The sequence below is a fragment of the Lampris incognitus genome, chromosome 2 (assembly GCF_029633865.1).
Source record: "Lampris incognitus isolate fLamInc1 chromosome 2, fLamInc1.hap2, whole genome shotgun sequence".
NCBI lineage: Eukaryota > Metazoa > Chordata > Actinopteri > Lampriformes > Lampridae > Lampris > Lampris incognitus.
In genome coordinates, this window is record NC_079212.1 from 80,503,168 (window position 1) to 80,526,285 (window position 23,118).

The 23,118-nt window shown below is 48.5% G+C and overlaps 2 protein-coding genes across 2 annotated transcripts in view; both read left to right on the forward strand.

Moving 5' to 3' along the window:
* dnajc14 (DnaJ (Hsp40) homolog, subfamily C, member 14) overlaps positions 1-9,867 on the forward strand; it is a 44,666-nt gene extending 34,799 nt beyond the window's left edge. Inside the window, exons 6-7 of the mRNA XM_056274316.1 lie at positions 2,177-2,279; positions 8,380-9,867. Coding sequence (XP_056130291.1) covers positions 2,177-2,279; positions 8,380-8,680 — 404 coding nt within the window. The 3' untranslated portion in view covers positions 8,681-9,867. The remainder of the gene's footprint in view (positions 1-2,176; positions 2,280-8,379) is intronic.
* Positions 9,868-17,808: 7,941 nt separating this feature from the next.
* On the forward strand, positions 17,809-22,891 carry LOC130107851 (uncharacterized). Its single transcript, XM_056274630.1, has 2 exons — positions 17,809-19,159; positions 20,860-22,891. The coding sequence occupies exon 1, from the start codon at positions 17,980-17,982 to the stop codon at positions 18,892-18,894; it is 915 nt and encodes a 304-aa protein (XP_056130605.1). The 5' UTR covers positions 17,809-17,979; the 3' UTR covers positions 18,895-19,159; positions 20,860-22,891.
* Positions 22,892-23,118: the final 227 nt, after the last annotated feature.

Sequence of the window (23,118 nt, forward strand, 5' to 3'; positions counted from 1 at the left end):
TTACTTTGGACAGTTGAACCCAAGTATTTAAACTCATCCGCCTTCGTCACCGCCACTCCTTGCATCCTGACCATTCCACTGTCCTCCTTCTCATTCATGCATAGGTATTCCATCTTGCTCCTACTGACTTTCATTCCTCTTCTCTCCAGTGCATACCTCCACCTTTCCAGGCTCTCCTCAACCTCCACCCTACTCAACCTACACCCTATATTGTTTAACCACATATTCCACAGAAAGTTTTAGTTTTGTATGGGAGCTGGTACATAATTCTGTGTTGTTTTTGTGTGAAATCTGTTTTTGATTTTAATATACAGCAAAATGTTTGTTTTGTTTTTTGTTTTTTTTGTCTGAGGGATTGTGTGCTATTGCCCATAAGAGGAGGATGTGGGTTGAATCTTTATTATTTATGTGTGAATGAGGGCAGCTTTTTATGTTATCAGTTAATGCTGAAGTCTTGCTGAAGGCTGTGTTCATTTACAACAAGGATGCTGCTACAGGCACACTTCTGTTTTTCTTGTTGCTTCTTTGCAATGCTGGGAAACGTGACCATTCAGCTGACATGTCTTCTCTGTTTGTTCCTGCATTAATAAAAGATTAACGGTAGTAAATTCATCTGTTTATTTCAATTATGGATCATTACAAATATGCTGTTTTAAAAGTAGTCACACAGTGAGAAAAAATACATCATGTATAGAAATCAAAAATGCTGCTGCATCAGTAATGGGTTTATAATGGCATCGTAGCCTCTGAATTGGAATGAATGGTGAGGAGCCGAAAGATCCCCAGCCCTACGGTCCGCTGTCCGGCATCAGCCGGACTTTATCATGGTTCTAATTCAGCAGACTTCCAACATTTATAACGGAGTTCAGGAATTTTTGTTATTGTATCACAAATATTCCTGAAACATTTGTGATATAGTTACAGTTAATTCCATGAAACCCCCTCTGCTGCTAATGCAAATTGGCGCAGTATCTTTGTGCGCATATTGTATGACTGTGATGTGTATGATTTCACCCGACAATTCTTTATATTACTTGAGATGTTTATCATATGATGTAATGCTCACGAAACCATACAACAGGCTGGCGACAGAGCTGGAAGAGCACTAACATTACTTGTTTCAATATTTTTTGAAAAAAGAAATCTTGTAGCTTCCTGTGGTTACATTTGGGTGATAACTAGGCAATTTGTAGCATTGTGATCCTCACCACTATACCATCCTCAGTGCTATACCATCACCCAACTCTTTTTGCGCAATCTTTCATTCGTGAGATTTTACCTTTTTTTATCTATTTTTTATCCAAAGTATCTCCATGCAGCAGAAGTATTGTCGTTTACAGTTCCAAATTCTCCTTTGTGTTCAAAATGTCATCCAAAGGCGTCTGAGTAGCATAGCGGTCTATTCCGTTTCTTACCAACATGGAGATCGCCAGTTCGAATCTCCATGTTACCTCCTGCTTGGTCGGGCGTCCTTGCAGACACAATTGGCCGTGTCTGCGGGTGGGAAGCCGGGTGTGGGTATGTGTCCTGGTCGTTGCACTAGCGCCTCCTCTGGTAAGAAGGGGCTCCTGTTCGGGGGGAGGGGGAACTGGGAGGGAATAGTGTGATCCTTCCACACACTACATCTCCCTGGTGAAACTCCTCACTGTCGGGGGGGGGGGGGGGGGCTAGTGTCTCCACATGTAGTATCGGAGGAGACGTGGTAGTCTGCAGCCCTCTCCGGATCAGCAGAGGGGGTGGAGCAGCAACCGGGACGGCTCAGAATAGTGGAGTAATTGGCCAAGCACAATTGGAGAGAAAAAAGGGGAGAGCCCCCCCCCCCCCCAAAAAAAGTTATCCAAACTTGTGTTTTCTTTGTAGCTCTTCTTTGGTTTATTTAGCCTACGTCCTGTGTTTAACAGGACCTGCCTGGTTGGGTCATTCAGCTTGCATGCCAGTGATAGGCTGAATGTGATCATTGCTTATATTACAGCACTTTGCAGTGTTTATATTGCACATTTTTCTATTGTGATGGCAAAAAAAAAACATACAACGTGTTGCCCTAGTGGGTGGATCTTAAGATCAGTCAATTAGTCTCAGGTTTTATGAGTCTGACATAATGTTCCACCAAAGACAAAGAGAGCACCTTTTTATCCTTAAGTCACACAGCATAACGTGTTTTACTTTCATATTTTAGAGTGGGCAGGCTGCCAGAGAATAGGAATTTCTCCTGACACACATCGTGTGCCCTATCACATCTCCTTCGGTTCCAAGAACAACAGCAGCTCCTCACGACAGCGGTAAGTACCCTATGAGTATACAGTGCATCCGGAAAGTATTCACACCCCTTCACTTTCCCCACATTTTGTTATGTTACAGCCTTATTCCAAAATGGATTAAATTCCTTTTTTTCTCATCAATCTACACACAATACCCCATGATGACAAAGAGAAAAAGGTTTTGTAGAAATTTTTGCAAATTTATTAAAAATAAAAAACTGAAACATTGCATGTACATAAGTATTCACACCCTTTACTCAGTACTTGGTTGAGGCACCCTTGGCAGTGATTACAGCCTCGAGTCTTCTTGGGTATGAAGCTACAAGCTTGGCACACCTATATTTGGGGTATTTCTCCCATTCTTCTCTGCAGATCCTCTCGAGCTCTGTAAGGTTAGATGGGGAGCGTAGCTGCACAGCTATTTTCAGGTCTTTCCAGAGATGTTCAATGGGGTTCAAGTCTGGGCTCTGGCTGGGCCACTCAAGGACATTCACAGACTTGTCCCGAAGCCACTCCTTTGTTGTCTTGGCTGTGTGCTTAGGGTTGTTGTCGTGTTGAAAGGTAAACCTTCGCCCCAGTCTGAGGTCCTGAGTGCTCTGGAGCAGGTGTGTGTGTGTATATACACACAGGTTGTTGTGATGCGTCTAGTGCAGCAGTGTGTAGTTGGAGGGAAGGTGCATGTGTTCTTCCAACCCGCTTGTGTCCCTCCTGCCCTTAGCTTGCTGCCGCTGGCTAGCCTTTGTGGCGAATAGGGAAGCATCCTAGCGTGTAAGCCTTCCCTTGCCAGTACATAGCCTCTCCTTCACCAAGACTCCTGCCAGGCCTCCCCGTGGCCACACATGGTAACTGGGGTCTTGCGGCCCCAGGCTAACCTGGCAGGGGATCTCGGAGCAGCAGTGGGCCCCAGAGATATGGTGTGCAGGCCCACCCTGGTGGACACGCCCTGGCACCTATCAACCACTGCCCCGCTGCCTTGTGGGTGAGTCTGGAAGACATAAGGCTAAGGGAGCTTACCCCAACAGAAAAGCAAGCTGTGGCGGCACGCTTCAAGGCGGTTTCCGAAAAACTGGATTTCCGGCAGCCCCCTGCAGTTGTGTGGAGGTGCCGGTCGTCTAGGGATCCCCCTTGCCATCGGAACCATCTCCTCTACAATCAAGTCATGTGGCGTTGGGAGAAGCGCACCCCCCATGCCACTTTAAAAACCATCTCTGCGCAGGTATCTTCTGCTATCTGAGTCCCCGACCTCACAAAGTCTGGCGGCGATGGAGTATCCAATGACGGGAACAGGTCTGAATGAGCTGGGAGCTCTTAGTTGGAACTCTGCACGCCAGCGGCACCGGGCAACGGTCGTTAGCAGCTGGGATTGAGTGGCAGCTGTTTCCGGCAGACCCCTGTGCGTCTGAGCAGCCCTATTTAGGGACCGCACTGCTCACCCCTTTCGGGGAACGGCCTAGAAAAGGTGGCCCAAAATTGCCCACTCAACACTGCACCTGGGCAGGAAACCACACCTGCCGGGCCATTCCACTATGCAGTCGAAAAACAAACATTATACCACTAAGATTTGCAGCATGGAACATAAGAACACTCCTGGACATCAGCCATGGTACGGACAGACCTCAACGCAGAACAGCACTTATTGCCAGCGAGCTGAAGCGCTATTGTGTGGATGTGGCGGCACTCAGTGAGACCAGGCTCCTTGAAGAGGGCTTGCTCAACGAAGTAGGAGAGGGCTATACCTTCTTTTGGAAAGGATACCCCCTAGGAGGTCAACACATCCATGGAGTTGGTTTTGCAATTAAGAACAGTCTCTTACCCAAACTCGAAGAAACACCAGTGGGCATTAATGAGCGGCTTATGACTCTCCGTATACCCCTTGCAAAATGTCGATACATCACCTTGATAAGTGCCTATGCTCCAACTTTACCATCTCATGATGAAGAGAAAGATCGCTTCTACCAGGCACTCGATGATATACTCATCAACATCCCAAGGAGCGACAAAGTCATTTTGCTTGGTGATTTTAATGCCCGAGTTGGGAAGAACATGCAAAATTGGAATGGAGTGATTGGCGCCCACGGCATTGGAAAAGTCAACCTCAATGGCATAAGACTTCTTTGTCTGTGCTCGGAACATGACCTCACCATCACAAACACCATTTTCCAAGAAAAGAATAAATACAAGGCATCCTGGATGCATCCCAGATCCAAACACTGGCACCTGCTTGATTATGCTATCGTGAGGCGGGTTGATCTTAAAGACGTGCTCCTTACAAGAGCTATGCGAGGAGCAGACTGCTGGACAGACCACCGTATGAACCTGACAAAAGTCAGAGTACATGTCCGACCCTTGAGACGCCAATCTGGGCCAAAAAAGAAAACACTCCACTGCGCCAGACTATCCAACAGCGACACCCGAAACACCTTCCGTCGTTCTCTAGCCGACAACTTAGTTGACATTGAACAGCTGATCAACTCAGAGTCTGGGATGGATGAAAAGTGGACCTCTCTGAGCACCACCCTCTTTGACAATGCAGCCCAATCCATTGGCTTCAAAACCAAGAAACATCAGGACTGGTTTGATGACAGTGCCGGAACGATCTCCACCCTCCTGGACAACATGCATAAGGCACACAGAGCTGCCCTCAGCAACCCACTATCCCAACCTCTCAAGAAAAAATGGCAAGACCTCCGCTCTGAGGTCCAAGCAACTCTGCGGAAACTGCAAAATGAGTGGTGGATTTTGAAAGCCAACGAAATCCAGGCTCATGCAGACAGGAACGACATGCATGGTTTGTGTGATGCAGTTAAGGCCATCTATGGCCCCAGAAACTGCTCCCTGACACCCGTTAGGTCTGCTGATGGAACAACTCTCATCAAGGATCAGGCCCTGTTAGTGGAGCGGTGGGCCGAGCATTTTAACACCCTGCTCAACCAGCCCACCCCAGTGGACTCAACTGTACTGGCAGAACTCCCTGAACAGCCTACCTTGCAAGACCTAGACCTCCCACCATCTTTTAAAGAAATCCTACATGCAGTCAAGACCCTGAAAAACAACAAAACCCCTGGACCTGATAATATTCCAGCTGAAATCCTCAAGGAAGGAGGCTACCTCTGTACGAGGACACTGCATCTCTATATCCTTGAGGTGTGGAGTCGCGAGTGTGTCCCCCAACAGTGGAAAGATGCCAACATTGTGGCCATTTATAAAAACAAAGGAGACAAATCCATCTGCTCCAACAGTAGGGGTATTTCACTGCTGGCCATTGCAGGAAAGGTTCTAGCCAAGATCATGCTCCGCAGACTAACACTCGCAGTAGCCGAACAGGTCATACCAGAGTCACAATGCGGCTTCCGAAAGGATAGAGGGACCGTTGACATGATCTTTGTGACACGCCAGCTCCAGGAGAAATGTAGAGAACAGCACAAGGATCTATACATAGCATTCATAGACCTCTCAAAGGCATTTGATACAGTTAACCGGGCCCTGCTGCGGCAAGTCCTGAAGAAATTTGGATGTCCACCCAAGTTTCTTACCATTCTTGGACAGTTTCACTCAGGAATGATGGCCCGAGTGGTAGTAGGGAACTGCAGTTCTGAGCCCTTTGGTGTGCAGACTGGAGTCAGACAAGGCTGTGTGCTAGCCCCAGTCCTGTTCAATATCTTCTTAGTCTCTGTTACAACACTGTTACGAAGGAGGCTGGAGAAGCAGGCTGGAGTGACCATTGACTTCAGGCTCGATGGAAACCTATTCAACATCAGGAGGTTTCAGGCAACCACCAAGCTGACCTCTGAGACCATTATTGAGCTACAGTATGCCGACGATTGTGCCCTGGTAGCTCAAACACCAGAAGCTCTACAAAACACTCTGTCGGCAGTTGTAACTGCATACAGGAGAATGGGACTGATTATTAACATCCAAAAGACAGAGGTAATTTGTCACTTGACTGCCGGCCTCCCAAACCACCCAACAACCTTCACAGCAGAAGGGCAACAACTGGCCACTATTCCTGCCTTTAAATATCTGGGAAATATGCTATCCGACACCTGCAAAATAGACAATGAGATTCAGCACCGCCTCAAACAAGCCTCAACATCTTTTGGCCGTCTAAGGAGAAGGATTTTCCAAAACAGCAACCTCAATCTCCACACTAAAGTGCTTGTTTACAGAGCAGTGTGCATCTCCACACTACTCTATGGATGTGAGGCATGGACCATCTACAGCCACCATCTCAGAAGCCTGGAGGCCTTCCATGTAAAATGTCTCCAGAGGATCCTCGGCATTACTTGGGAGGACAGAGTGCCACACACAGAGGTGTTGGAGCGGGCAGGCAGCTGCAGCGTGGAGTCTACCCTAAAACACCATCAACTCAGGTGGCTTGGGCATGTTATCCGCATGCCCAGCGAACGACTCCCACGAAAAGTCCTCTACAGCCAACTACGCCTTGGCCAACGCACTGCTGGTGGGCAGAAGAAGCGGTTCAAAGACCAAATGAAGACCACACTAAAAAGATGTCAGATCAACCCCTCTTCTTTGGAGGAACTTGCTTTCTGCCGCACAACCTGGCGCTCTCACATCTCAGAGGGAGTAAAGTACATGGAAAACCAGCGCACACAACACTGTGTAGCAAAGCGTGCGAAGAGGCATGCTCGCAAAGCTACCCCTACCCCCTCCAGCACCACTTTTACATGCCCGGTCTGCAACCGCAACTGTGCATCCAGGATCGGACTATTCAGCCACCAAAGGACCCACAAATAGAAGAAGATGGTCATCATCGGGCACGATGGACAACCAGCAAGCAAGGAGCAGGTTTTCATCAAGGATCTCTCTGTACTTTGCTCCATTCATCTTTCCCTCGACCCTGACTAGTCTTCCTATTCCTGCCGCTGAAAAACATCCCCACAGCATGATGCTGCCACCACCATGCTTCACTGTAGGGATAGTATTAGCAAGGGGATGAGAGGTGCCTGGTTTCCTCCAGACGTGACGTTTGGCATTCAGGCCAGAGTTCAATCTTGGTTTCATCAGACCAGAGAATCTTGTCTCTCATGGTCTGAGAGTCCTTTAGGTGCTTTCTGGCAAATTCCGAGTGGGCTGTCATGTGCCTTTTACTGAGCAGAGGCTTCCGTCTGGCCACTCTACCATAAAGGCCTGATTGGTGGGGTGCTGCAGAGATGGTTGTCCTTCTGGAAGGTTCTCCCATCTCCACAGAGGAACGCTGGAGCTCTGTCAGAGTGACCATCGGGTTCTTGGTCACCTCCCTGACCAAGGCCCTTGTCCCCTGATTGCTCAGTTTGGCTGGGCGGCCAGCTGTAGGAAGAGTCCTGGTGGATCCAAACTTCTTCCATTTACGAATGATGGAGACCACTGTGCTCTTCGGGACCTTCAAAGCTGTAGACATTTTTTTGTACCCTTCCCCAGATCCGTGCCTCGATACAATCCTGTCTCAGAGGTCCACAGACAATTCCTTTGACTCCATGGCTTGGTTTCTGCTCTGACATGCACTGTCAACAGTGGGACCTTATATAGACAGGTGTTTGCCTTTCCAAATCATGTCCGATCAATTGAATTTACTACAGGTGGACTCCAATCAAGATATAGAAACAGCTCAAGGATGATCAGAGGAAACAGGATGAACCTGAGCTCAATTTTGAGTGTCATAGCGAAGGGTGTGAATACTTATGTACATGCAATATTTCAGTTTTTATTTTTGATAAATTGGCAAAAATTTCTACAAAACCTTTTTCACTTTGTCATTATGGGGTATTGTGTGTAGATTGATGAGAAAGAAAGGAATTTAATCCATTTTGAAATAAGGCTGTAACATAACAAAATGTGGGGAAAGTGAAGGGGTGTTAATACTTTTCGGATGCACTGTATGTAATGGATCTTCTGAACCAAACATACATCATCCATTTGGTCTGCAGCATTTGAAAGTACTGCGACCCTTTATGTGCCTATTACCATACATATTGCCTAGTTATTAACTAGTTAAACGTTGTCAAATGGGGCCGTTGTGTTTACTTTTGCAAATTAATGCTGCAGAGCTCCACTTGTGAAAAGAAGAATCTCATACTTCAGTCTTCCCACTCTTCTCACTGATCTTATGTCATTTAATTTTCAGAACGTCCTCAGAGCAAGCCACAAGTCAACCCACAAGCAACCCCGCTGATTTGCAGGACTTCCTCAACCGCATCTTCCAGGGAAGGCCTGCCAATGACATGGCTGCCAACGGAGGCTTCTTCCCTTCAGCCCCACCCCAACATCACCCTCCTGGTGCTGGAGCTAACCCGTTCTCCTGTCCCTCAGCCCAAACAAGTTTTTTCATGCCGGGGGGTCAGAGGTCTGAGCCCAATGAGTCATGGACTGAAACCGGCAAGCCTCCTCGCAGAAGGAAAAAGGTTCGCAAGCCATTTCAGAGGTGAAATCTGTTGGCATCTTGATTCATCACCATAGCAAAACAGACAAACAAATAATGGCATTGTTTGTCTCTTGCATGCCTGTGGCCGTGCCAAGATCTGCCCCTTCATGAGTTGAACTCAGGAAGATTTGTGTGGGTTGGGTTGCCATTATGAGTCAACATGGCATCAGCCAAAGGAGAGAGAGAGAGAGGAACCATTTACCTGGGAATGGTGTTTTGAATGGGGGGTTAGGAGGTGGCAGTGATGGTTTTGTGTTGCCCCTCAATTCATGTTTTTGTTGGTCTTGTAGATGACTGTAGCCTTTCCGTTGACCTCTTTCAGAATGCTGTAATAAAACATTTTCCTGTCTTTCCTGCAAAGTCCTGCATTGCATGCAAGATTTATTCACTTGCATTTTATCATTTGTTTTCATAATTGTTTGAATTTGATAAGTTGGTTTCACATCAGGTATTAGTTCAGTTTGTAACCTGCAGAGAGAGTAGAGGCCAGTTACAATTCATTCTGACTTGCCACTATCAAAGTATGTCGTGTTGGGCTGCTTCACTGCTTCAGCATTGCTTCAAATCTCACATTTGTGCTGTGCGTTTAACTTTTGGAACTGCAACTAACCCAACCGATTTCAACATTTCAAACCGACTACTGCCTAGTCATCTGTTCCAAATCTACAAATACTAGAAGTACAGATGAATGACTGGAGGCAGTATGGTTCTTACTCAGTTTATTGAAAGAACGCTTCACATAACATAACATTGCAGTGTTTTGCATTACACACATTTAAAGATTGAAAAAGTGCACTTCTCAAGGAAGCAACAATGGTAGATTAGCATTGTTAGCTTGGCATTGCTAGCTTAGCATTAATAGCTTAGCATTAATAGCTTAGCATTGCTAGCTTAGGTGTGGTGTTGGCTCAGTAGCACACTAACATTAGCTGATAAGCCAAAAAATGGTGATGGTTAAGTTCATAAACAGAGGCCAAATCATTACTGCCCCTGTTGCCTTCTGGTTAACGGGCAAAGTTGATGTCAGCAGCTGTTTGCTGTCACTTACGTTACTTGGGTAGAGTCTGTGGAATTTATAATATTTGAATTGTTTGTAGAGATTGCTTTTCATTTACTACAAAATTATTTCTGTACCCTGACATGGAATTTTGAATTTGAAGCAATAGTAAAATACATTTCTGAAAAGAAGGGACTGGGCGAAGACGTGACTGCTGCCACATCTTTCTGGATCTGTTGTGAGTCCAATAGCTGAATGTGTTCACATGTCATGAGAAGCGCTGCTGCTGTAGTACTACCCAGACTGGCCAGTGTTGTGCTTGACAGATCTCATGGTCTTCTGGAGAGGTATGTGTAGATAAAATCAAAATCAAGTTGACAATCACAATTATTGATTTTGCCATTAACATTAGAAGGCTGGCTCATATCATAATAATAATAATAATAATAATAATAGTAATAATAATAAAAATTTCTATTTAAATTAGTCTGACAATTCAAATCAGGCCCAGTTAATGGTTATGTGAGCAGTCCTCCTGGTGGTGTAGAACAGCCCTACAACATGTTTGAACATTAACAGCACTCTACTCAGGCGGAGACCAGGGGGCTGTTATGTGACCTGTCACCCTGGAATAATGAATCGGTTCATATGGACAGCTGATGAGGTCTTCTGGGATGTGTTTACCTGGATTATTGAGATGTGAAGCTGTTGCCTTTTAAGAGGGGGAAACTTGTCTGTGTATAAAAGTCACACGCTAGGGATCCACGCACTGATGGTTTTGAACCCACGGTTCAGGATGTACATTGTACTTGGATCTGCTGGTGTTGTGAAGGAGGTTTTGCCTGTCCTACAGTGTGGACACCTAGTAAGGTCATTACACGTCGCACAGCACGCCCCATGACTGTCTGCACTGACCTTCAGGAGGTGTGTGAAGCCACATCCTTACCCACACCCTGTTCTTCTTTCCATTCTGACAGCCTTTAAACGTCCATTTATCTTGAAACTCTTCATGTAGAAGTGAGGGATGATGACTGCTGTTGATCCTCTTTCACCCTTCTGCTGGCCTTTATGACTTCACTGTACTGACTTGACAACAGTAAACCATTCCTTTCACACACACACACACACACACACACACGTACACTGCCCAATGACTGCTGGGATAGGCTCCAGCATCCCCGCCACCCTGAGAGCAGGATAAGCGCTTTGGATAATGGATGGATGGATGGAGATATATATGTATATATATATATATAGAGAGAGAGAGCGTTTTTTTCTGAAACCGTCAATGGTGTAGTGAATGCTGAACTAATGAGGAGTGGAATATCAACATGGATACAGGAAAAAAAGATTTTATTAAAATCTTTTTTTTCCTGTATCCATGTTATATATATATTTGTGTGTGTGTGTGTGTGTGTGTGCTTGTGTGTGTATATATACTATATATATATATATATATATATATATATATACACACATACACACACACACACACACACACGTGTTCGGTGAAAGTATTTGCTCTCTCTGATTTCCTGTATTTTTGCAACATTTTTCACATTTGAACGGTTTCAGAGCAACCTGAGTAAACACAAAATAAAGTTTTTAAATGATCATTTCCTTTATTGAAGGAGAAGTTACCCAACACCATATCACCCATGAGAACAAGTAATCACCCCCTGAGCCCAATACGTGGTTGTGCCACCTTCAGCAGCAACCAGTACAGCCCAACACTTGCTGCGTGGGAGGCCGGGCTTCCACGTGGCTGTGCAGGGGTTTTGGCACACTCTTTGCAGAATCACTGTTATTCAGCGACACTGATGTTGTTTTCAAGCGTCATAGACTCTTTATTGTCCTCTTCCAAGGAAATGTGTTGCCCCAGTCTGTAGAACCTCATAAGCAGATACACACACCTCTGTACATAGCTGAGGATCTGTATCAGTGACCAGGTGGAAGCTGTGGCGAACGGGTTGAGGGGCTGCACGGGTCATGTGCAATGGTGTGTGTTCTGTGTGTAATGGCCTCGTTGAGGTCTGAGAGGTTGGGGGGTGGGGAGGCCAATACTCTTGGAGGCATTGTGTGTGATGAGTATGAGGCAGTTCCTATTGGAGACAGTTAACGTGTTGAAGAAATGGGGAACAACGGAGGAGAATTGGTTGGGGTATGCTTCTGTAGAGCAGCAACAGAAAGTGTGTTGAGTTTGCAGATGGCAGAGAGTCTTTCCTGGCAGCGTTTGTGGATGCAGTGGTGTGTTGTTAAAGTTCCGTATATTGTCCAGGGTGAGTGAAATATTTGAAGCACTCAGCCATCTCAACAGTTTCATTACTGATGCAGGTGGGGTTGTGGGTGGAATTGTGGGCTGTACTGTCTGTGCTGGAGGTGTTATTAAGTTTTTGTTTTTATAACATTCAGCTTCAGGTACTTGTCCACCATTGTGTGAAATGAACTGCTCGTCTAAGGTCCTGCGACAGCATCTTCATGGGATTCAAGTCAGGACTTTGAATAGGACACTCCAAAACCTTAATTTCGTTTCTTTTGAGCCATTCTGAGGTGGACTTACTCTTGTGTTTTGGGTTATTGTCCTGCTGCATAACCCAATTACGCTTCAGCTTCAGATCACAGACTGATGACCAGACATTGTCCTTCAGTATTTTCTGCTAGAGAGCAGAATTCATGGTTCCTTTGGTGATGGCAAGTCTTCCAGGCCCTGAGGCAGCAAAGTGTCCCCACACCATCACGCTATGTTTGACTGTTGGTATGACATGCTGTCACATGTTATGACCTTGTGAAGTACTGTGTTTGCTTAATGGCAGACATAACGGGACCCGTGTCTTGTAAAAAGTTCCACTACTGACTCATCTGTCCACAGAACATTATCTCAAAAGGTTTGGGGTCATTAATGCTTTTTTGCATATGCAAGATGAGCACTATAATGTTTCTCTTTGTTAGAAATGGTTTGCGCCTTGCAACTCTCCCATGAATTCCGTTTTTGCCCAGTCTCTTTCTTATTGTCGAATCATGACCGTGCACCTTAGCTGAGGCTAGTTCTTTAGTTCTTCAGATGTTGTCCTGGGTTTTCTGGTGACTTTCTGGATGAGTCGTCACTGGGCCCTTGTTAGGCCAGTGTTCTAAGTTTTCTCTGTTTGGAGACAATGGCTCTCACTGTGCTCCACTGTAGTCCCAGCGCCTTACAAATCACTTCACAACCATTTCCAGACTATGTCCCTACCTTATTTCTCCCTGAAGGTCTTTTGATGTCAGCATCAGCATGTGGACACCTTGTAGTCTGCTTCCCATTGATGCTAAGGTTCTATGTAAGTCATGTTTGGATTCAACAGAGGTGGCAGTAATCAAGCGTGGGTGTTTCTGCTCTAATTCAATCCAATGATCAACTACATTTATTGGTTGATTGAGTAACTAAGGGGCAATTACTTCTTCACACAGGGTCAATTGGTGTTGGATACCTCTTTTTCATTAAATAAATAAAAAATAACGGAATTTTGCATTTACTCTGGTCCGCTTCGTCTTATGTTACATTTTGTATGAAGATCTGGAACACTTAAGTGAGACAAATATGCAAAATAGAGGAAGCCAGGGAGGGGGCAAATACTTTTTTAGGCACTGTATATACACACACAGTGGTGAGGTGTGCGGTAGGAATCATGGATGGGTTCAGGGTGGAGGTGGGATTACATCAAGGATCGGCTCTGAGCCCTTTGTTGTGGTTACACCGCCCCGAGCTGCCGCTCCGGCACGTTCAAGCCACTCCCCCAGCTCGGACGTGCCGGAAACATCCGAGCGCTCGGCTCGCGCTCTGAGACGAGCGCTGCACTGCACCAGGTGTTTGCCATCATCCATCAGGCACACCTGTGGCAATCAGGCAGCCTTCTAGAAGAAGCCTCCCAGAACGTCTCTCAGTGCTTCGACGTACTGAACCCTGCGGTAAAGTTCTGACAAGCCCTCCAGCGTTCCTTGCTTTTCTGTTTATTCCCCAGTGTCTTATCTTCGTGTCTCTGTTTCCTCCCAAGACTCTCCCTCCGCGATTTCCACGGCTCCCCGCGTCTCCCTCGTCCCCAGCGACCTTCACGTTTCTCCCCGGACCTCTCCTGCGATCTCCCCCCTTGTCCCTCTACCTGGACCCCTCCTTTCGGACTCGACTTCCCGGATCTCGGACCTGGACTTTCTCGGACAACCCCTCTTGGATCACGGACTGGACTTTCTCGCCAGGTGCACGCACATTTCTTCAACACCTCCTGGTCATTTACATACCGCACCACACATTGGCTAAAAACACTCACACATAGTTATACACGCAAACCACGGGACACCACACATAGTTTATTCACACATCCCACTAACAGAACGCCTTTTTTCACCATACATTTCCCTCCCACAATAAAACCCCCCTTTGTAGACTTAGAAGTCATCTCGTGTCTGTCTGTCTTGGGTTTCGCCACACGGGTCAGGTTCTGGTGCGCGAGCATAACAGAACGTCGAAGCCATTATGGACCCAGGCAAACCCAAGGAGCGGACGGTCCCTGTGACGCCCCAGAGCCCCGTTCCCCTAGAGGCAGTAGTAAGAAGTCACAGTTGCCAACTTGCCTCTCTCTGCTCAGAGCTTACTACTGCCTTCACCCGTGTCACCGGAGAGATCAGCGATCTTCAGTCCGGCTCCCAGGCCGCGACGAGCACGTTAGATGCCCTCACCGCGCAGATCGCTGCACTCTCCACAGCGGCCTCTAGGATGAGCGACCACCCTGCCCTGGCCTCGGTCTCTGCCCCCAGCTCGGCCTCCGGTTTCCCCGTTCCTGGTCCCGACGTTCCCCCTCCGAGTCAACCCCCACTTGACCCCCGGTGCGAGCCTAACCTCCCCTGCCCCAAGGCCTTCGGTGGGGAGTTCGAGCTGTGCAGGGGTTTCCTTGGTCAGTGTGAGCTCCTGTTCAAACACCAGCCAGCTAGGTATAGGACAGGAGAGACCAAGGTAGCCCTTGTCATGTCCCTCCTCACCGGCAAAGCCCTCAGCTGGGCCATAGCGGCGGTAGGCCATACCGAGCAGCTCGCCTCGGACTATGGTGCCTTCCGCCGCGAGTTCAATCTGGTGTTCGACCACCCAGCTGACGGGCAGGACGCTGCCAGCCGCCTCCATTCCATCCAACAGGGAGCCAGGTCGGTGGCAGAGTATTCCCTGGAGGTAAGGATACTCGCGGCAGACAGTGGGTGGGATGACACTGCGCTCAAGAGCGCGTACAGGAGGGGGCTGAGCGAGCCCATCTAAGATCTTATCGTTCGGGACCGCCCTGCCTCCTTCAACGAGCTCGTCACCCTCGCCCTCCAGATGGACGAACGGCTGCGGGAGCGGCGCCAGGAACGCGCCCCGCGCGCTGGCCCCTCCCATAGACCAACCCCCGTCCGTCCTACCGGTGCTTTCCCTGGGTCAGCGTCCCGTGGGCTCTCTCCACCCTCACACTCCACCTCGCAACCCTGGGTGGCTTCTGGATCCAGGCCGGAGGAGGAGCCCATGCAGTTGGGTCGGTCACGGCTCCCGCTGGAAGTTAGGGAGCAGAGGATGCATGGCCACCTCTGCCTCTACTGCGGGAGGTCGGGCCACTATATCAAGGCCTGCCCGACTCGCCCAAAAAGACCCGGCTCACTAGTGAGGGGTGTCCTAGTGAGTCTGACGACCCTGCCCCAGCCCAAGAAGGAGCACAACCACCTCTTTCCGGTCACTCTCACCTGGGGTAACCGCTCACTGTCTGTTGGTGCACTCCTGGATTCGGGGGCGGACGAGTGTTTGATGGACACCTCGCTGGCCCGGCAAGCCGGCATTCCACTCGTCCCCCTAGACACACCCCTCACAGCCCAAGCCCTAGATGGACGTTCACTAGGTAAAATCACACACAGCACTGCTTCCCTCACCCTCACTCTTTCGGGTAATCACGTGGAAGCTATCCGTTTCTTGGTTTTGCACGCCCCCACAGCGCCCCTGGTGTTAGGAAGACCGTGGTTGGAACGGCACGATCCCTACATCTCTTGGTCTACTGGGCGGATTTTGGGTTGGAGCGTTGCGTGTCATGCCAACTGCCTTCGCTCCGCCCACTCCCCGTCCAGCGGCCTCAGACCCGTGCCTCCTCCCACGGATCTCACTGGTGTTCCTTCCATTTATCACGATTTAGCCCCTGTATTTAGTAAAGAAAGTGCACTTTCCCTCCCCCTTCACCGTCCCTATGATTGTGCCATAGATCTCTTTCCCGGGGCCGCCCTTCCCACCGGTCGGTTGTATAACCTCTCCGTCCCGGAGAAGGAGGCTATGCGCAATTATATCAGAGTCCCTGGCCTCAGGAATCATAAGGCCCTCGTCTTCCCCGGTGGCGGCGGGCTTCTTTTTTGTGGCAAAGAAGGAGGGCAGCCGGAGGCCTTGCATAGATTATCGAATGTTAAATAATATCACGGTGAAAAATAAATACCCACTCCCCCTTATGAGTTCCACGTTCGAGCCACTCACTCACGCCACGGTGTTCACGAAGCTGGACCTGCGCAGCGCGTACCACCTGGTGCGCATCCGGGAAGGGGATGAATGGAAGACGGCCTTCAACACCCACCTAGGGCATTTCGAGTACCTCGTTATGCCCTTCGGCCTCACCAACGCCCCGGCCGTCTTCCAGGCATTGGTCAACGACGTGCTCCGGGACATGCTGAACACGTTCGCGGTGGTGTACCTGGATGACATACTCGTGTTCTCTAGGACTGAGGAGGAACACCACCAGCATGTCCGCCTGGTCCTCCAACGGCTGCTGGAGAACAGGCTCTTCGTGAAAGCCGAGAAGTGCGTGTTCCACTCCGTCTCCGTGGAGTTCCTTGGCCACATCATGGAGAAGGGGCTCGTCCGCACTGACCCCAGGAAGACCCGAGCGGTGGAGGAGTGGGCACGGCCCACCAACAGGACGCAACTCCAGCGCTTCCTGGGGTTTGCAAACTTCTACCGGCGCTTCATCAGGGGGTTCAGCCGTGTGGCCGCCCCCCTCACTGCACTCACCTCCAACCTCCGCCCCTTCTCCTGGACCTCGGAGGCGGAAGCCGCCTTCTTGGCCCTGAAGAGGCTGTTCACAACGGCTCCGGTGCTCGCCCACCCGGACCCGTGCAGACAGTTCATCGTGGAGGTGGACGCATCGGACACGGGCATCGGAGCCGTCCTCTCCCAGCGGTCGGAGGAGGACCAGAAGATCCACCCGTGCGCCTTCTTCTCCCGGCGTTTCAGTCCTGCGGAGAAGAATTATGACATCGGCAACAGGGAGTTGCTGGCCGTCCACGCCGCCCTAGAGGAGTGGAGACACTGGCTGGAGGGAGCAGGGCAGCCGTTCATCGTATGGTCCGATCACAAAAACCTGACCGACGTACGGACGGCTAAGAGGCTCAACCCCAGGCAGGCGCGCTGGGCTCTCTTCTTCAGCCGGTTCGACTTCACCCTCACCTACCGCCCGGGCACCAAGAACGTCAGGGCAGACGCCCTCTCCCGTCTGTTTCCCGAGGGGTCCCCTGACGCCCCAGACACCATCCTTCCCCCGGCCCGGGTGGTGGGCGCCGTCACCTGGGCCATCGAATCAGTGGTGAGAAGGGCCCAGCGCGCCCATCCCGACCCAGGCAATGGACCCCGGAACCAGCTATTTGTGCCTCCCTCTGTCCGGCCCCAGGTGCTGGAGTGGGGCCACTCCAGCCATCTTGCCTGCCACCCCGGTGTCTACCGAACGGCGGCCTTCATCCGCAGGGGTTTCTGGTGGCCCACCATGGAGGCAGACACCAGGGAGTTCGTGGCAGCCTGCACAACCTGCGCCCGCAGCAAGGCTCTCCATCGCCCTCCAGCAGGTCTCCTGCGCCCCCTTCCTGTCCCCGGCCGACCTTGGTCCCACATTGCCTTGGACTTTGTAACTGGCCTCCCCGTGTCCCAAGGCAATGACACCATCTTGACCATTGTCGACCGGTTTTCCAAGGCCGTCCATTTTGTTGCCCTCACCAAACTCCCCTCTGCAGCCGAGACGGCGGACCTTCTCGTCTCCCACGTCGTCCGACCTCATGGGATTCCCCTGGACATTGTCTCTGACAGTGGTCCCCAGTTCACTTCGAAGGTATGGCAGGCTTTCTGTAAGGGGATTGGGGCCACGGTCAGCCTCTCCTCCGGGTATCACCCCCAGACCAATGGGCAGGCAGAGCGGGCCAATCAAGCCCTGGAGGCGGCTTTGCGTTGCGTTACCACCAGCAACCCCGCCTCCTGGAGCAAGCACCTGCCCTGGGTGGAGTACTCGCTCAACTCCATGGAGAGTTCGGCTACCGGTTTGTCCCCCTTCGAGTGTTCCCTGGGCTATCAACCCCCTCTGTTCCCCCATCAGGAGTTGGAGGTAGCGGTCCCGTCCACGAGGGCCCATCTCCGCCGATGCCGGCGCGTTTGGAAGACCGCCCGGGCCGCTATGTTGCAAGCTACAGAGCGGGCCCGGCGCAGCGCCAACCGGCGGAGAGTGCCGGCCCCAGCTTATCGACCTGGCCAGAGGGTATGGCTCCTGGCCCGGGACCTGCCCCTCCCTACCCTCAACCGGAAGCTGGCTCCCCGCTACGTCGGTCCCTACACCATCGACCGCATCGTCAACCCTTCGGCGGTGCGTCTCCATCTCCCTACCTCACTCAAGATCCATCCCGTCTTCCATGTCTCGCGCCTCAAACCGGTAGCCACCAGCCCCGTGTCTCCCCCTGTCCAAGCTCCTCCACCCCCCAGGGTCCTCGACGGTGGTGACATGGTCTGGGATGTCGACCAGCTGCTCGCCGTACGCCGCCGGGGGCGTGGGTACCAATACCTGGTGGACTGGGTTGGCTATGGGCCCGAGGACCGCAGCTGGGTTCCCCGGTCCTACCTGGCCGACCCCGCACTCCTGGAGGAGTTCTATCGGGCCCACCCCAACGCCATCGGACGGTCGCCCGGTGTCTTCCGTAGGAGGGGGGGTCCTGTTGTGGTTACACCGCCCCGAGCTGCCGCCCCGGCACGTTCAAGCCACTCCCCCAGCTCGGACGAGCCGGAAACATCCGAGCGCTCGCGCTCTGAGACGAGCGCTGCACTGCACCAGGTGTTTGCCATCATCCATCAGGCACACCTGTGGCAATCAGGCAGCCTTCTACAAGAAGCCTCCCAGAACGTCTCTCAGTGCTTCGACGTACTGAACCCTGCGGTAAAGTTCTGATAAGCCCTCCAGCGTTCCTTGCTTTCTGTTTATTCCCCAGTGTCTTATCTTCGTGTCTCTGTTTCCTCCCAAGACTTTCCCTCCGCGTTTTCCATGGCTCCCCGCGTCTCCCTCGTCCCCAGCGACCTTCACGTTTCTCCCCGGACCTCTCCTGCGATCTCCCCCCTTGTCCCTCTACCTGGACCCCTCCTTTCGGACTCGATTTCTCGGACCTGGACTTTCTCGGACAACCCCTCTTGGATCACGGACTGGACTTTCTCGCCAGGTGCACGCACATTTCTTCAACACCTCCTGGTCATTTACATACCGCACCACACATTGGCTAAAAACACTCACACATAGTTATACACGCAAACCACGGGACACCACATAGTTTATTCACACATCCCCCTAACAGAACGCCTTTTTTCACCATACATTTCCCTCCCACAATAAAACCCCCCTTTGTAGACTTAGAAGTCATCTCGTGTCTGTCTGTCTTGGGTTTCGCCACACGGGTCAGGTTCTGGTGCGCGAGCATAACACCCTTTCTTGTTTGCAATGGTGATGGAGAGCTTGACAGGCGATATCAGGCAGGAGTCTCCATGGACTATGATGTTTGCAGATGACATTGTGATCTGTAGTGAGAGTAGGGTGCAGGTGGAGGAGAGCCTGGAGAGGTGGAGGTATGCACTGGAGAGAAGAGGAATGAAAGTCAGTAGGAGTAAGATGGAATACCTATGCATGAGTGAGAGGGAGGACAGTGGAATGGTGAGGATACAAGGAGTGAAGGTGATGTATTAATTTAAATACTTGGAGTCAACTGTCCAAAGTAAACGGGGAGTGCAGAAGAGAGGTGAAGAAGAGAGTGCAGGCAGGCTGGGTGGAGAAGAGTGTCAGGAGTGATGTGTGACAGAAGGATACCAGCAAGAGTTAAAGGGAAGGTTTACAAGATGGTTGTGAGACCAGCTATGTTCTATGGTTTGGAGATAGTGGCACTGATGAAAAGACAGGAGGTGGAGCTGGAGGTGGCAGAGATGAAGATGATAAGATTTTCATTGGGAGTGAAGAAGGACAGGATTAGGAGCGAGTATATTAGAGGGACAGCTCAGGTTGGACGGTTTGGAGACAAAGCAAGAGAGACAAGATTGAGATGGTTTGGACATGTGTGGAGGAGAGATGCTGGGTATATTGGGAGAAGGATGCTGAATATGGAGCTGCCAGGGAAGAGGAGAAGAGGAAGGCCAAAGAGGAGGTTTATGGATGTGGTGAGGGAGGACATGCAGGTGGCTAGTGTGATGGAGGAAGATGCAGAAGACAGGAAGAGATGGAAATGGATGATCTGCTGTGGCGCCTCCTAACGGGAGCACACGAAAGTAGTAGAAGTAATAGTAGTAGTAGTAGTAGTAGTATATATACTGTATACTCTTATGGCATGAAACAGGCTTGTACTCATAAAGAATTTACTTGACTCACTGGATTATTTCGCTCCTTATTTGTTGAGCACTTGCGTTACCGTGGAGTGTTTCTTTTAACAAAGTATGTGTGTGTTTGTGTGTATAAACTAGGTTAAAAGAAAAAAAGTTTATCTATATACTGTATATCTATATAGATAGACAGATAGATAGATAGATAGATGGATAACTTTGTTAAAAGAATCACTGAGTGGGAGGGAACGTGCTCAACAAGTAAGGTGCAAAATAATCCAGTGAGTCAAGTAAATTCTCTGAGACAGCACAAGCCTGTTTCATGCTTATACTATCTCACAGAGAATTTACTTGACTCACTGGAAATTTATATATATATATATATATATATACAGTGGCTTGCAAAAGTATTCATACCCCTTGAACTTTTCCACATTTTGTCACGTTTCGACCACAAACATAAATATATTTTGTGTGTGTGTGTGTGTGTGTGTGTGTGTTGGACTGGCGGCCCGTCCGGGGTGTCTCCCTGCCTGCCGACCAATGACTTCTGGGATAGACTCCAGCATCCCACGACCCCGGTTGGGAGAAGCGGCTTGGATAATGGATGGATGGATGTTCTTATCAAAGAAAAGTAATTGTCTATAAACTTCTCTTTTGGCTCTCAGTGTTACTTTGAAATGCAAAGTAATTGCAATATAAATGAAGGAATCTTCATGAGGAGCCTTGATCTAGAATGCACTGGAATGGTGTAATCTAGGACACCCAGTAATTTTCACTTAATCTATAAATTTGTAATCCTGTTCAAATTGAGAATTTCTGGTTAAAAAGCCATATTTTTTTTTCTAGAAAAGATTAAATTCACTTTATAGTACTAGTTGTTTGTCAATATGCATTTCATCTCAAGCAAATCCCTGGTTTTACAGGAAAACTCAAACAAGCCTGAAACTTTGTTTCAGCAGGATCTGCACATTAAAACAAAAATCATCAACTGTTACACACTATTAAAGCCTCATTAAAAACTCATCTCATACAAATGTACTAAAATCTGTATATACCAGTCCTGGGCAAAAGGGGTCACATGAGGGTAAATAACAAAATGTTCCCCATTTATTTGGGTAACTATCTGAAGTTACAATTATTTCAAATGTTGGGGTCCTCTGTGTTATTATTTCAATCTTTGGTGCCATGTCATTGTTTTGAGCCAGGTGTCAATGGTCCCTTCCAGGTTCAAAATTAGAGAAACAATTTTCTCTTGCTTTGATGCTTTTGCAGCCACGCTATAAACTTTCTCTTTTTCATTTGAAGCCATTCACACAAGTGCCATTAAACTAGCTTTGCAAGTAATGTGTAATTACCCTACAGGTTTCCATTTTGACATGCACAACTTGTGTGTGATAAGACTAATCACAAGTATTAAAAAGTGAAACAAGCCATCGAGAAGTGGGGTAGAATTTAAACTACAATGACATTGGCTCTAAGAGAATGGACATCCTAACCTATTCCACTCTTTGATTTGCTACATTGAGCTGTTGCATTTTGGGTTTGGCTTCAGCACTCGTGTGGTGAAATGGTTTTTGCATAGAAATGTCACTTGAAGTTGAAATAGATGTTTGTTTCAAGAGAAACCCCTGCTTGTTTACAGTATTGATTCTGAGGATGAATTCTTCAGAAGTATTCAATGAAAAGTCAACTGATGTTAGTTAAAAAGCCCTGCATCTCTTTTTTTCTGTTAACATGCAGGCTTTGAGTAAGGGCTTTGAATGAACAGGTGTCCGTACTAACATGGCTCATCTTAACCCATTTGGGGAAAAAATGGTAGAATTGCTTTTTTAGATTGAGTACTATAAGGCTTGGTTGTAGAGGCAGAGATGCTGCACAGTACTCAGCCTAAACTGGCCTTTAAGATTGACTGAAGTTGGCTTGCATCGACAAATCCATGTTAAAATCCCTCCTTAACATTGCCCATTCCAGTTTAAATAATTAGACTCAACCAGGATACAAGAGATACTACAGGAGTACAAGGACTTGAATTAAAGTGTCAAGAAGTTTTTTGAGAGCAGATCTGTGTTTATCAGTGAGACAATAGAATGTCAAAGTGATGAGCACATGTCAGAAAAGGATTAAGGCACAACATAAACCTGACAGATTTTCAAATATTAAATTAACAATTAACAAAAAAGAAAATCGTTTTGACATTTGTTGGGTTTTTTATGCATCTTGTACTGTGTAATTTTGCTTTTTTGACATCCTCATCAAGGAAAATGGCCCATGAATTTAACTTTTTTATAAAGGTAAAAATGAAAATTATTTCTGTCCTTTTCAACTTAAAAATTATCAGTACAATTTAAGTATACATTTTAAGTTAACGAGTCAATTAAGATACAATCATTTGAGCAGTTAAAAATAAACCAAAAGATGCAAAAGTATTGCAAAAACAGAACGATAAGCATTAAGAAGTGACTATCGTCAGAGTTTGGTGTGTGTGACATTCATGTTTGATTTTAGTCGGGGAATAGAGGTAGAACTGGCAAAGTATTTTTCCCTGCCTTCTCTGCTCTTCAAAATAAAAAAATAAAAGATTTCTTGAATGCTTTTTTTTCTTTTTTTGTTCAAACAAAACGGAATTTCTCAGCTCTGTAAGTAAACCAACGCAAAGTAGGCAGCCAGGTATCTTGCTGCTATCTTGGTTTTAGTAGCCTGCAAGCCTGTAGAAGTCTCATTCCTTCAGATAAGCCAACTATTCCATTTGACTGTAAACACAATGGAAATGGCTCCCTGAGTCACTGTTTTACCTCATATGGCGTTTCCATCCTCT